This window comes from Panthera onca, chromosome A1, assembly GCF_046562875.1.
Source record: "Panthera onca isolate mPanOnc1 chromosome A1, mPanOnc1 haplotype 2, whole genome shotgun sequence".
Lineage (NCBI taxonomy): Eukaryota > Metazoa > Chordata > Mammalia > Carnivora > Felidae > Panthera > Panthera onca.
The window spans coordinates 152,913,832-152,927,489 of record NC_138339.1 but is presented as its reverse complement, the minus strand read 5'-3'; the positions used below and the strand labels follow the sequence as shown (position 1 = coordinate 152,927,489).

Here is a 13,658-nt window from a genome sequence, read left to right as displayed (position 1 = left end):
ATACAAATTCAAATAATTTCAAAATATCTGGTTAATACAAATTGTTGTAAAGTTATTAGATATCCATTGTATCATTGGTACTGCTCCACAGGATGCTGCATTTACATGGTTACATGGGTCTGAATGTTGGTGGAGTGTCTTAGCAATTTCTAACTCAGGGGAAATGTTTCAATCTCTGTGTTCACATCAATAGGCCCCTGGTATAATGTAATATTGTTTTTCATTTCAAATTTAACCCAATCAGCCCTGGGTTAATTCTCACTTGGGAATATTTTATGATAATTTCAAATTTTACACAATTTAGTATAGTCACAGATTGCAATTTTTTTTCTAACTTACTCTTGCAGTAGTTATGGAAAACCAGTAATACCAAATTTGTTATATTTTTTTCCTTTCTTTGTATTGGCAAGAATAATATTACAAGCTCATTTTAACTGATTTATTAAATTAGTCTCACAATATTAGACTTGCAAATATTACAATTATAACAGACTTTGAAAAATTTTGTAAGTATAGTATAATGTTAGCTGGTGTCAGTGAGAGTCACATAATGACATTTTTTAAAGTACTGAAATTGGTTTGTAAAGGAGACAATACTCATTATGCAATCCAAACAGTAAAAAATAGTATGTTAATCTCACATATCCAGTAACAGGATAATTAAAAAAGACAACACGTTTTATTCCTACACTTATTCTTTATACACTTATTTTTGAACTTTTTATGTTTCACATAAATTTATGTAGAAATTTAAATTTGTATAGCAAGAAATTGAAAGTAAAGTTTAATTTGCTTTCTAAATTTTAGTAAATTTGGTTTCACTTATTTCTTAGTTTAATTTTTTCTTTTTATGCTTGTTTTTTAACATTAAATTTCTTATTATTTTTTTAACATTTATTTATTGTTGAGAGAGACAAATAATGAACAGAGGAGGGGCAGAGAGAGAGGGAGACAGAATCTGAAGTAGGCTCCAGGCTCTAAGCTATCAGCACAGAGCCTGATGTGGGGCTCAAACCCACAAACCGATCATGACCTGAGTCAAAGTCGGATGCTTAACCGACTTAGCGACCCAGGCGCTCCTAATTTCTTATTATTTTAAATGTACTTCTGGTTAACTTATGTGTATGAATACCTTTGAATAAAAAAACAATTTACTTTTAAACTATCTTAGCTTTTATTCAATTATCTCTCCCTTCATGTCCCCCTACTATCTTCACACTCTTGACCTTCTATATGTCTTTCTGTCCATCTCATTTACCTCATATTTATTTTTCTTCTTTCTTAAAAATTTTTCCAGATTTGTCATCAATTATAGCATAATTTCTTTGTTATTTGGTTGTTTTCTTCTCTGGCATCTCACTAGTTTTTACCCATAAGTTTCTTCCTTATGTTTCCTCTTTGTGATAATATTGGAGGTGATGTGATGCTAGTTTGTTCTAGTCTTGGAACAGAGAACTTGATGATGAGAATGAGATTTCTGAGTATATCTAAGTTATATGTGTGAATTTGCCAATTATTTCCTTTATTTCTGCATAAACATTCTGAAAGATAACTACTACTGACTTTTATACAAAAAATTGGAATCAATAAATGGTAAGAAATGAATCTTAAGTCGGTTAGCCAATAATTAACACTATAACCATCTAAACTTAACAAAGAAACTATTCTGTATTAGCTAAAGACATATTTTGATATTATTCTCCAATAGTGGGTATTATTTTCCAATATTCTCCAGTGGTTTTTGCAAGTTTTTAAAAATATTTGTATATTACTGTAAATCAACATTTATCTGAACCCTGTAATAAACATATAGCTGCTAACATTTGTTGTCATCATTGTACAAAAGTGTTATTGTTTTTCATTGATATAAAATGGATAGAAAAAAATGTAGTTAATACATATATTGAAAACACATATACAATACAATATATATATTGGGAAACATTCAGACTGTTTTCCATAATGGGGGTTGGAATTTACATGCCTTTCAATAACATACAAGGATCTACTATTCTCTACAGTCTCACCACACTTATTTTCAACTTTCATTTTGATAAAAGGCAAATAATGTGTATCATGTGACAAATAGTGATTTCAGTTTCTATATCTTTGATTATTAGTGATATTCAGCACCTTTTTATATACTTGATGACCATTTATATATCTTCCTTAGAGGAATGACTTTTATGTCTTTTGCCAGTTTTTAATGGATTTAAAAATTGTTTGCTGATGATTTTTATATACTTTTATTTATAAATCTATATTTCACATATGTTTATTTGCATTTACATATGTTTAATTAATTAAATGTAGGTATATATTTTAATATATATTTATATATATCCATATTTAGTTAAAACATTTTAATTATATGATTTTTAAATGTTTTTACATGTTAATACCTTATCCAAAATATGATTTACAAATAATTTCTCCCATGTCACAAACTACTAAAGGTTTTTAATTTGATGCAGTATCATTTGTTGGTTTTTGCAATTGTTGCTTGTGCTTTTGGTCATAGCTGAAAAATCTTTGCCAAGACTGATATCAAAGAGCTTTTTTCCATATGTTTCATCTAGTTACTTACTCTTTCAAGTCAACTCATAATCCATTTGGGGTTAACTTTCATGTGTGGTGTAATACAACATCTAATTTCATTCTTTTTTTAAAAGTTTTATTGAAATCCCAGCTAGTTAACATACAGTGTAATATAAGTTTCAGGTGTACAATCAAGTGATTCAACACTTCCATACAACACCCAGTGCTCATCACAAGTAGTTCACTCCTTAATCCCCATCCTCTATTAACCCATCTCTCCATCCCACTCCCATCCTGTAACCATAGCTTGTTCTCCATAGTTAAGACTCTGTTTCTTGGTTGCCTTATCTCTCTCTTTTTCCATTTGCTCCTTTGTTTTGTTTCCTAAGTTCCATATATTAGTGAAAATGTATGGTATATATCTTTCTCTGACCCATTTGGCTTAGCATAACACTCTAGTTCCATCCACATTATTGAAAATGGCAAGGTTTCTTTCTTTTTGATGGATGAGTAATAGTGTCTTTTATATATTTATACCACCTCTTCTTAATCCATTCATCAGTTGATGGACATTTGGGCTTTTTCCATAGTTTGGCTACTGTTGATAGTGCTGCTATAAACATCGGAGTGCATCTGCCCCTTCAAATCTGTATTTTCATATTCTATTGGTACAGGGTAGTGTGACTGCTGGGTGGTAGGATAGTTGTATTTTCAACTTTTTGAGAAACTTCTTTGCTGTTTCCCAGAGTGGCTGCACCAGTGTGCATTTCCATCAACAGTATAAGAGGGTTCCCCTTTCTCTGCATCCTTACCAACATCAGCTGTTGTTTGAGTTGTTAATTTTAGCCATGCTGGCAGGTGTGAGGTGGTATCTCATCATGGTTTTGATTTGTATTTCCTTAATGATGAATCACGCTGAGCATCTTTTCATGTGTCTGTGAGCCTTCTGGATGTCTTCTTTGGAAAAGTGTCATTTATGTCTTCTGCCCATTTCCCATTTCTTCACTGGGTTATTTGGCTTTTGGGTGTTGAGTTTGATAAGTTCTTTATATGTTTTGGATATTAACAATTGATCAGATATGTCATTTGGAAATATCTTCTCCCCTTATGTAGCCTGTTTTGATGATTTTTTCTTCCTCTGCTGGACAGAACGTGTGTGTGTGTGTGTGTGTGTGTGTGTGTGTGTGTGAACTTCTAATAGTTTATTTATGCTTTTGTTTCCCTTGCCTCTGGGGATGTGTCTAGTAAGAAATTGCTACAGTTGAGGTTAAAGAGGTTGCTGTCTGTGTTCTTCTCTTGGATTTTCATGGTAAATATTTTAAATGAAAGCAGATTTTACAAACTTGGGAAAAACAATACACAGTGCTATAAATATAAATAACAAAACAATTAAAACCAAATTTATTTGCACCCTCAAATATATATACCAGATCAATATTCAGCTTGTTATATAATTTAGAACATATATTTTCATTCTCTCTTGATTTAAATCTAACATTAAATATAGTGCACTGGGCTCTATCCCCTGTTTTTCCTATTTGAAGAGGCCTGATAAGATATTTCTAATGATACACCTGGGACAAGATGACAGCTCAAAAGCAAGACTGTGAGGTGTCAGATATTCATGCCAGGGCTACATCCCATGATTACTCCTAGTTGAAATGTTTCACACAGAAATGTACCCATAGTATTTAAGGGAAAATCGCTTCTCTGCAAGACCATAGTTTCCCCAAAGGGTCACATATAACAAATTGAAAAGAATTTTATGTTCTTTGAAACTATGAGTGGAAAACCTCAGACAAGATGAACTTCATTAATTTCCCTCTCATACCATGGATAGCAGAAGAGCTGAAAGAAAAAGAAGATTTTGGTAATCAACATAACACTAGAATTTTGAATCACAGCAGGTGAGCATAAACATTGGGGATTCACAAATTTGTAGGAGCATAAATGGGTTAAAAAAAAAGCCTCCATGGGCTACTTTTGACCAGAAAGGTGCAAAAATGCCTTTCTCTTTGAAAAAGTTCATTTCAAACAAATAGCTGATATATGTAAGTAGCATGACATATACAAATGTTTATATACATTTCCTATTAAGTATTCATTTTAATTGCTTGAAGAATCCCCCCCTTAAAATGGCCAGAATTAAATAGGAGGCCAAGATAGCAAAGATCACAGTCTTTGTCTAGACAGCATATCTACGAGGTGTTATGTCTGATTCAGGCTCTGTGAAAATGATGATTCCAATGGAAATTATTAGGAATCAAAGATATGTATTGCCTTCTTTTACCATGGACATGAAACTAAATTTGAATCATATTTATAATATCACAGAGAAAATCTCACTAAACATTCTCTATGAAATCTTAGACCTAAAAAAAAAATGACACTAACTGTTCAATGATATTTCATAAAGAATAAAAACATATTGAGTCAAAACAAATCTACATAGCAAAAGGAATCCTCTCTTTCACTTTTTATAAGTGTGAATCTGAACAAATTTTTAAAGCTCCCTAAGCTTGTCTTATCTTGTACAATATGGTGATAACACCAATTCTTAACTGAGGGTGTTGCTGTGGCATTCAAATTGGAATGAAATATAATATTCAAAATTATTAAGATAGTGCTTGCTACACACTTGAATTTCATCAATATATTATGAACTGTAAACAATAAACCCAGGTTAAAGATGAAAGTTTCACAGGAAACATGAATCCAATCTCTCTATTTTGTAGTGGAAAGGAGAAGGGCCAGACAGTAAAAATCAAATGTCCTCAATAAGAAAATATGTTAATTACAGTGCTTAATGGAAAAATGTCTTCTTTGGTCTTCTGTCATTTTTACCATCCTGTCTCCACATTTTCCTTTAACTTTTGTCAATGCATTTAGTTTTTAGTCATTTCCAGTAAATTGCTTTTAGTTTTGTCATTTCCAGAAGGGTGAAAAATAGGATATTGAAAGAAGACTTAGACAAATGATTCTTTTTCTACATCACAAAAATTTATATTCTAAATGTGTCCTCTCAGGGGTGCCTGGGTCGCTCAGTTGGTTAAGCATCTGACTCTATCTTGGCTCAGGTCATGATCTCACAGTTTGTGAGTTTGATCCCTTATTCAGGCTCAGGGCTGAGAGTGCAGAGCCTGCTTGGGATTCTCTGTCTCCCTCTCTCTCTCTTCCCCTCCGCCACCCATGCACTTTCTCTCTCTCCTCTCTCTCTCCCTCTCTTTCTCAAATAAATAAATAAACTTAATTTTTTTTAAATGTGTCCTCTCAGAAGATAGTTACTTGGAAAAATATAAATAAAACAGTGAAAAGTTCTGAGTTTTATGGGAATAAGTAATTCCAAAAAAATATATCCAATGATTTTATTAGTAAAGATATAATAAAAACCTACTGTATCTTCTTGCATATTTTGGGAAAATTTGCTAACCTTTTACTCAACAGTGCAATCTGGCTGGGAAAGAAAGTCACTCTAACATAGCAGTGAGATTTTTTTTAGGTTTCACTGCTTCCTAATTGCCAAACACCAAAGCAGACAAGATTCCTTCCATCTCAACTTCTTATACTTTTTTTCACGGGAAACATCCATAAAAGTACCAGGTTAAAATGGTCCTTACACCAAATTCTACATTCATGATGAATGCAGTCACTATATTTTTATGATATGCCTCAATAAAAGAAAAATTAAAAAAAATTGTAGTCCTTACATGAGGAAATAAATTATAAATTACCTTGATAGTCTTATGGGTTTGAAATACAAATTAATTTTCTAACATTCATATTGATGTCACACTTTTAATATGAACCATCTAAGGGTGCTACTGTATTATCTAGAATATTTGTTTACTAATGGGAGAGAGAGAGAGAACCAAACCTTAAAAATCTCTTAAGGATAGAGAACAAAGTTAATGGAGGGAAGTGGTTGGGGAATGGGCTAAAGCGGTGATAGGTATTAAGGAGGGTACTTCTTGTGATGAGCACTGGATGTTATAAAAACAAAAATACTGTAGTCCTTACACTAGGAGATAAATTACACATTACATTGATAGCTTTCTTAGTTTGAATTACACATTAATTTTCTAAAATTCATATTGATGCCACCCATGTAATATGAGCCTTTTAAAGGTGCTACTGTATTATCTAGAATAGTTGTTTACTCCTCTCTTTCAAGAATCTGTGAAAGCTTGACATATCAAATAGAATTCAGTTGAGATCCTCTTTCTTTTTTTAAACATTAGTAAAAAAGAATATATATGTGTATATATATGTGTGTGTGTGTATATATATATAGATAGATAGATAGATATACATGTATGTATACCACAACTTTTCATCCATTTGTCAGTTGGACATTTGGACTCTTTCCATAATCTGGTTATCATGTATAGCGCTGCTATAAACATTGGGGTGAATGTGCCCCTTTGAATTGGTATTTTTGTATCCTTTTAATAAACGCCTATAAGTCAGAGAAAGACAAATATCATATGATTTCACTCACATGTGGAATTTAAGAAACAAAAACGGATAAACATAAGGGAAGGGAAAGAAAACTAAGATAAAAAAAAGAGAAGGAGGGGCGCCTGGGTGGCTCAGTTGGTTAAGCGTCGGACTTCAGCTCAGGTCACGATCTCACCGTTTGTGAGTTCGAGCCCCACGTGGGGCTCTGTGCTCCACAGAGCCTGGAGCCTGTTTCCAATTCTGTGTCTCCCTCTCTCTCTGCCCCATCCCCACTCATGCTCTGTCTCTCTCTGCCTTAAAAATAAATAAAATATTTTTTTTAAAAAAAGAGGGAAGGAGGCAAACCGTAAGAGACATTAAGTACAGAGATAAACTAAGGGTTGCTGTAGGGGAGGTGGGGGACAGGTTAAATGGGTGATGGGCATTAAGGAAGACACTTTTTGGATGAGCACTGGGTGTCATGTGTAAGAGATGAATCACTGGCTTTTACTCCTGCAGAAGTAGTAACACTATATGTTAACTAACTTGAATTTAAATAATTTAAAAACTTAGTAACAAGTAGATATTTTGTAGAAAGCCACAAGGGGTCTACAGCTAAATTTCTCGTATGTTAATAAATAGTTCCAAGCTTTTTCCATTTAATTATTCAGTATTGCTTTTAGTTTTTTTAATTTTGTTTTATTTTTTTAATTTATTTTTGACCAAAAGAGACACAGATCGTGAGCAGGAGACTGGCAGAGAATGATGGAAACAGAGAATCCCAAGCAGGCTCTAGGCTCCAAGCTGTCAACACAGAGCCTGACTCGGGGCTTGAACTCATGAACCGTGAGATCATGACCTGAGCCAAAGTCAGCCGCCCAACAGACTGAGCCACCCAGGTGCCCCTGTGTTGTTTTTATAAAATATTTCCTACACTGTATTTTTCTCAGATACTAAATAACCTATCATTAAAGGAAATATTTTTGCCAGGGATGTTATTCATCGTTACTCTGTTTCTATTTATCATATTCACTTTTATTTCAACCGCTTTTTCTGTAAAGTGTGCTACCATTTTGATGATAAAAAACATTGGATAAACATCCTGGGAATGAGTGTCTGCAAGATTGTGAGTGTTCATGAACACATGTGGTTGAGTAGATGTATAAGCAGCCAGTGAGTTGGGAGAGGTAGACCTTCCCCCATATTCCATATCCTTCTCCCACATTACATCTATCACTACTATTGCTTATTTCATGGTAATGACACAACTCCATATTTATTAATTTCCTGTTCACATTTGCATTTTCTTTATACCATAAATCTCATTGTTTTTCATTTATTTGTTTTTTTTTAATGTTTATTTTTTATTTTGATAGACAGATTGCACACAGGTGCAAGTGGAGAAGGGATAGAGAGAGAAGGAGAGAATCCCAAGCAGGCTCCATGCTGTCAATGCAGACCAGATGTGGGGCTCAATCTCACCAACGATGAGATCATGACTTGAGCTGAAATCAAGAGTCAGACACTTAAATGACTGAGCTACTCAGGGACCCCTCATTTTTTACCATGTAGTGTGATGTATTTTATCATAAAATTAAATACAAAATGTTTTCTTACTTTTTGGGGTGATAAAGGTAATGTGTAAAAGCATGTGCTTTTACAATAATATTCATTGATTACCTTCTATTGCCTGAAATGCTTTAAAAATGATTCTGTTGTAGTAAAGGCTTTGTTTAGCATATTGAACTAATAATTCAGGATATATTTTATAAAGATACATGTTTCATCAGCCAATTTATGAAGTCCCATAAATGAAAGCAATTTTCCTATTCTTTCTTCTTATTCTTCCTGATCTGCTCACTTAACCTATTACAAATTCAGACACATACTAAAAGTGGCAGATTGAGGAGGTCATAAACCTTGACATGCATGTAGGAAGACCGAAAATGTACATGACTTATAACACAAAACAGATGAATTCTTACAGGAATCAAAAACAGTATTGGAAAGGAGGAAGGCTTAGCATGTACCTGATGTTGTGTCTTTACTCTCCTTTGTGTCATATAGAGTGAGGATGTGCATAGAGTGGAAAACATGGCCAACCACTCAGCAGTGATGGAATTCTTCCTCATGGAAGTCTCTGCCACCAGGGAGCTCCAGATTATACATGGCTTTCTGTTTTTGCTTATTTACTTGGTAACTCTTATGGGAAATCTTCTCATTTTTGTCCTAATCACTCTGGATCAGTATCTTCATACTCCCATGTACTTCTTCCTGAAGAACTTATCACTTTTTGATGCCTGCCTTATTTCAATTACAGTTCCAAAATGTATTATGAGCACTTTATGCCATGAGAATACCATTTCTTTCTCAGGATGCATATTACAAGTGTTGTTGGTGATTCACTTTGCTGGGTCTGAGCTTTTCATTCTAACAGCCATGTCCTATGACCGCTATGTGGCCATCTGTCGTCCACTGCACTATAATATCATCATGAACAGGAGAGTCTGTATGGGGATGACAGTCACCTCCTGGCTTCTTGGGAGTATCTTTGGGGTCTTATACTCATCTGGCACTTTCTCTTTATCTTTTTGTGGCTCTAGAAATCTTCCTCAGTTTTTCTGTGATGTCCCCTCCCTACTGAAGGTTTCTTGCTCAAAGACTCATATCACCATTGATATTAGTGAGGCAATTGGGGTTATGTATGCACTTTTCTGTTTGGTGTCCATTGGATATTCATATATTTGCATTTTCAATACAGTGTTGAGAATACCATCATCACAAAGGTGGTCAAAAACCTTTTCCACTTGTACCCCCCATCTCATAGTTGTAACAACATTTATCGTAACAGGTACCATGGCCTATCTAAAGCCAGTCCCTGATTCCCCACATCTTGTGGATTTCTTAGTGTCTGTATTCTATTCTGTATTGCCTCCATCTTTGAACCCCATCATCTACAGCCTAAGGAACAAGGAAATTAAGGAAGCTCTGAGGAAGTTTCTGTGGAAAGTAAGTCATTGTAGACTCTATGGAGAAAAACAATAGAACTAGTATCTATAAAGCCAAAGTCCATTTTTTTAATCTTTTGGCTTCTTATAATCTAATGTGGACCTCAATATCTATACAATAAAATATTTACCTTATTTAAAAGTGCTAGGATAAAGTTGACATGTTTATGCTTATGAATAAACAGTCATTATCTCAGAACCTCCAAGAGTGCATATTTATTACCTAGAATTTGTGCATGCAAATTAAGCTTTATAGACATATGACAGTTTTTCAAGTGGCTTACTAAAGATGTCCACGTACCAATTTTTTTAAACTTAATATAGTACTTTACGTGGCACAAGGAACTCTGTGGATGTAATTCAACTAAGGAGTATTAGTTAAAGTGTTTATCCTGGACCACCTAAGGGGTCCTAATCTAATCATAAACTGTTAAAGGCGGAACTTCTCAAAGCTTTGTTAGAAGGAGATGTGTTTATGAAGAGTGGTCTTCCCTTATTGGCTTCAAATATGGAAGGTGGTCATGAGCCCAGATATAGACAGAGGCAGCCTCAAGACTAGAAAATGCAAGGAACAGATAGTTCAGTGGAGACCCAAGAAAATAATGCAACCATACCAGCTGCTCCTGCACTTTAGCCCCCTGTGTGATTGGTGTTGGATTTCTAAATTACAGCACTTTATAGGCACCTGGGTGGCTCAGTTGGGAAAGCATCCAACTCTTGGTTTTGGCACAGGTCATGATCTATAGTTCTGACTGTGCAGAGCCTACTTGAGATTGTTTCTCTCTCCCTCTCTCTCTCTACCCCTCCTGCAAGCTCTGTCTCTCACTCTCTCAAAATTAAAAAATAAAAAACATAAACTTAAAAAATTAAAAATAATAAAATAAAATAATACATGTATGTGATGATAAAACACAGAGTTTGTGATAATTTGTTACAGCAGCAACAAAAATTTAACAAAAGCATTGAATACTTGTCTGTATAAAATCACTTAAATCAGAATTTGTTCAGAATAAGTATACAGACTATGAAACTAAAAGTTTTAATTAAAGTTAAAACATATTGAAAAGAACAAAAACGTATCAATATGTTCATAATTTTGAGGAATAATTTAGATTTTATCCCTTTATCTGCTAATTTTTATACACTATTTTTATTTTATATGGAATATATTAGTGTATTTATCCACTATTATAAATAAATAAAGTGTATTTTTTTTTAGAGAGAGAGAGGGAGCAGGGGAGGGGCCAAGTGACAGGGACAGAGGATCTGAGGTGGGCTCTGCACTCACAGCCACAAGCTCCCTGCAGGCTCAAACCCACAAAATGTGAGATTATGACCTGAGGAAGAGTTGGCTGCTCAACCTGCTGAGCCCCCGGGTGCCCCTAAAATAAACTATTTTTAATATTTAATGTTAGTATTCTGAGATTGGATTTTTAATATCTCATTTGAATAGATTTAATTTTTATTACTTTTTATTTTATTATTTTTTTAATTAATTGTGATTCTTCAAATAGTCATGTCTTTAATTCCTATGTGACTGTAGTTTTTGAGACTCGATATATAAAGATTGGATACTGACAACCAAAGCACTGTGGAAGGTTGGCAGTGGGAGTGGAATGTATCAGTGGGGCTTGGCAGGGGATAGGAAATGGGTTGCAGCATGAGTGCCCAGGACAGGACAGGGGCTCAGGGCTCTAAGATGATCTACAAAACCTGTTGGGTGATGGTGAGAAGGTGATACGGGAGGTGAAGCTGCTACTTTTGGGTGCTGAGGAGTCAGGGAAGAGCATCACTGTCAAGCAAAGGAAGAACATCCAGGAAGCTGGCAGTCCCAGGCAGTCCTCTACAGCATCACCATCCAACCCATCATGGCCACTGTCAAAGCCATGGACTATCTGAAGATAGAATTTGCTGGCCCTTCCTGTACACATGACGCCAGGCAGCTGTTTTCACTGTCCTTAACTGCTGAGGGCAGGGGGTTCTTCTTGAGGGTCTGCCCAGTGTCATCCACAGGCTTAGGTCTGACCCTGGCCTGCAAGTAGGCTCTGGCTGCTGGCTGGAGTGCCAGCTCCACCGCTCTGCTGCTTTTGACCTCACTGCCCTGGGGAGCATCACACGGAGTAACTACATCCCCACAGAGCAGGATGTGCCATGGTCTCAAGAGAAGACCACTGGCATCGTGGAGACACACCTCACCTTCAGGGACTTACCCTCAAGATATTTGATGTGGGCAGTCTGCGGTCTGAATCAAAGAAGTGGATCCACTGCTTTGAGAGTGTCACAGCCATCATCTCCTGCATAACCTTGGGCACGCATTGCCTGTGTTAGCAGAGGATGAGGAGATGCACCACATGCACCAGAACATGAAGCTCTTTGACAATGACTTCTCCAACAACCAGTGGTCCACTGGTCCACTATCCTTGTCCTCAACAAGAATAACTTGTTTGAGCAGATCACCCACACCCCAATACCACCTGTTTCCCTGAGTACAGAGGGGCCAAGAAATATGACCAGGTAGCCAGCCACATCCAAGGTAAGTCTGAGACCCTGCACAAGAGCAAGGATACCGAGGAGATCTACATGCACTTCACCTGTGCCAACCACACCAAGAACTTGTGGTTCCTGTTTAAAGCTGTCTCCCACATCATCATCAGGAACAACCTGAATGTGACCACAGGCCACATTAATACACTGTTGGTTAGAATGTGAATTCATAGAGTCATAATGGAAAACAGTATGGAAGTTTCTCAAAAAAAAAAAAAAAATAGAACCACTGTAAAATCCAGCAATGTCACATTTAAGCATTTATGCAATGTAATATAATCATCATTTTGAAGTGATATATGTACTCTAATGTTTATTGCAGCATTATTTACAATACAATACAATTGCAATGACGTGGATGGAGCTAGAGTGTATTACACCTGGCAAAATAAGTCAGTCAGCCAGAGAAAGAAATGGTTTCACTCATATGTGGAATTTAAGAAACAAAAAAGATGAACATAGAGGAAGGAAGAAAAAGAGAGAGAGGGATGCAAACTATAAGAGACTCTTAACTATAGAGAATAAACTATGAGTTGCTGGAAATTAAGTGGGGGATGGGCTAAATGGGTGATGGGTATTAAGGAGGGCACTCTATGTGATGTGATGAGCACAGATGTTATATGTAAGTGGTGAATCACTAAATTCTACTGCTGAAACCAATATTACACTTTATGTTAACTTTATGTTAAAATTTAAATAAAAACTTGAAATAATAAAAAGGAAATTTTCTGAGATCTTTAATTTTTGTGGCAAAAAAAAGATAATTATGTGAGTTAATATGTTAATTCTTATAATCACTTCACAGTGTATATGTGTATAAAATCATCACATTGTACACTTTAGTTATATTCAATTTTATTCATCAATTATACTTTATAATAATAGAAAAATAAAATGTAAAAAAATAAATATTTACAAGTTTGGTAGATTGCAGGATTACTCCTCAAAGAGAGATCTTCTCAATAGATATGACTTTGAATTTTACTTGCCTTGAATCCCTGCAAATCCATATTATAAGTATTAGAGGTATACTTTTGCTAATTAGAACAGTATTTTTTCTGTCTCCTAGCTCTTTATCCATTTATATATTTCACTTCTAAAACCTTCATGAAGAATGTGTCACTGCAGACA

General features: G+C 35.0%; 1 protein-coding gene and 1 pseudogene across 1 annotated transcript; both read left to right on the top strand.

The window, feature by feature from the left end:
• Positions 1–9,069: 9,069 nt before the first annotated feature.
• On the top strand, positions 9,070–10,020 carry LOC132680489 (olfactory receptor 14K1-like). Its single transcript, XM_060634169.1, has one exon. The coding sequence runs from the start codon at positions 9,070–9,072 to the stop codon at positions 10,018–10,020; it is 951 nt and encodes a 316-aa protein (XP_060490152.1).
• A 1,611-nt stretch (positions 10,021–11,631) lies between these two features.
• On the top strand, positions 11,632–12,692 carry LOC132680488 (guanine nucleotide-binding protein G(i) subunit alpha-2 pseudogene; annotated as a pseudogene).
• Positions 12,693–13,658: the final 966 nt, after the last annotated feature.

Coding starts and splice junctions, on each gene's coding strand:
- LOC132680489 (XM_060634169.1), top strand. CDS start 9,070: ATGGCCAACCACTCAGCAGTGATGGAATTCTTCCTCATGGAAGTCTCT.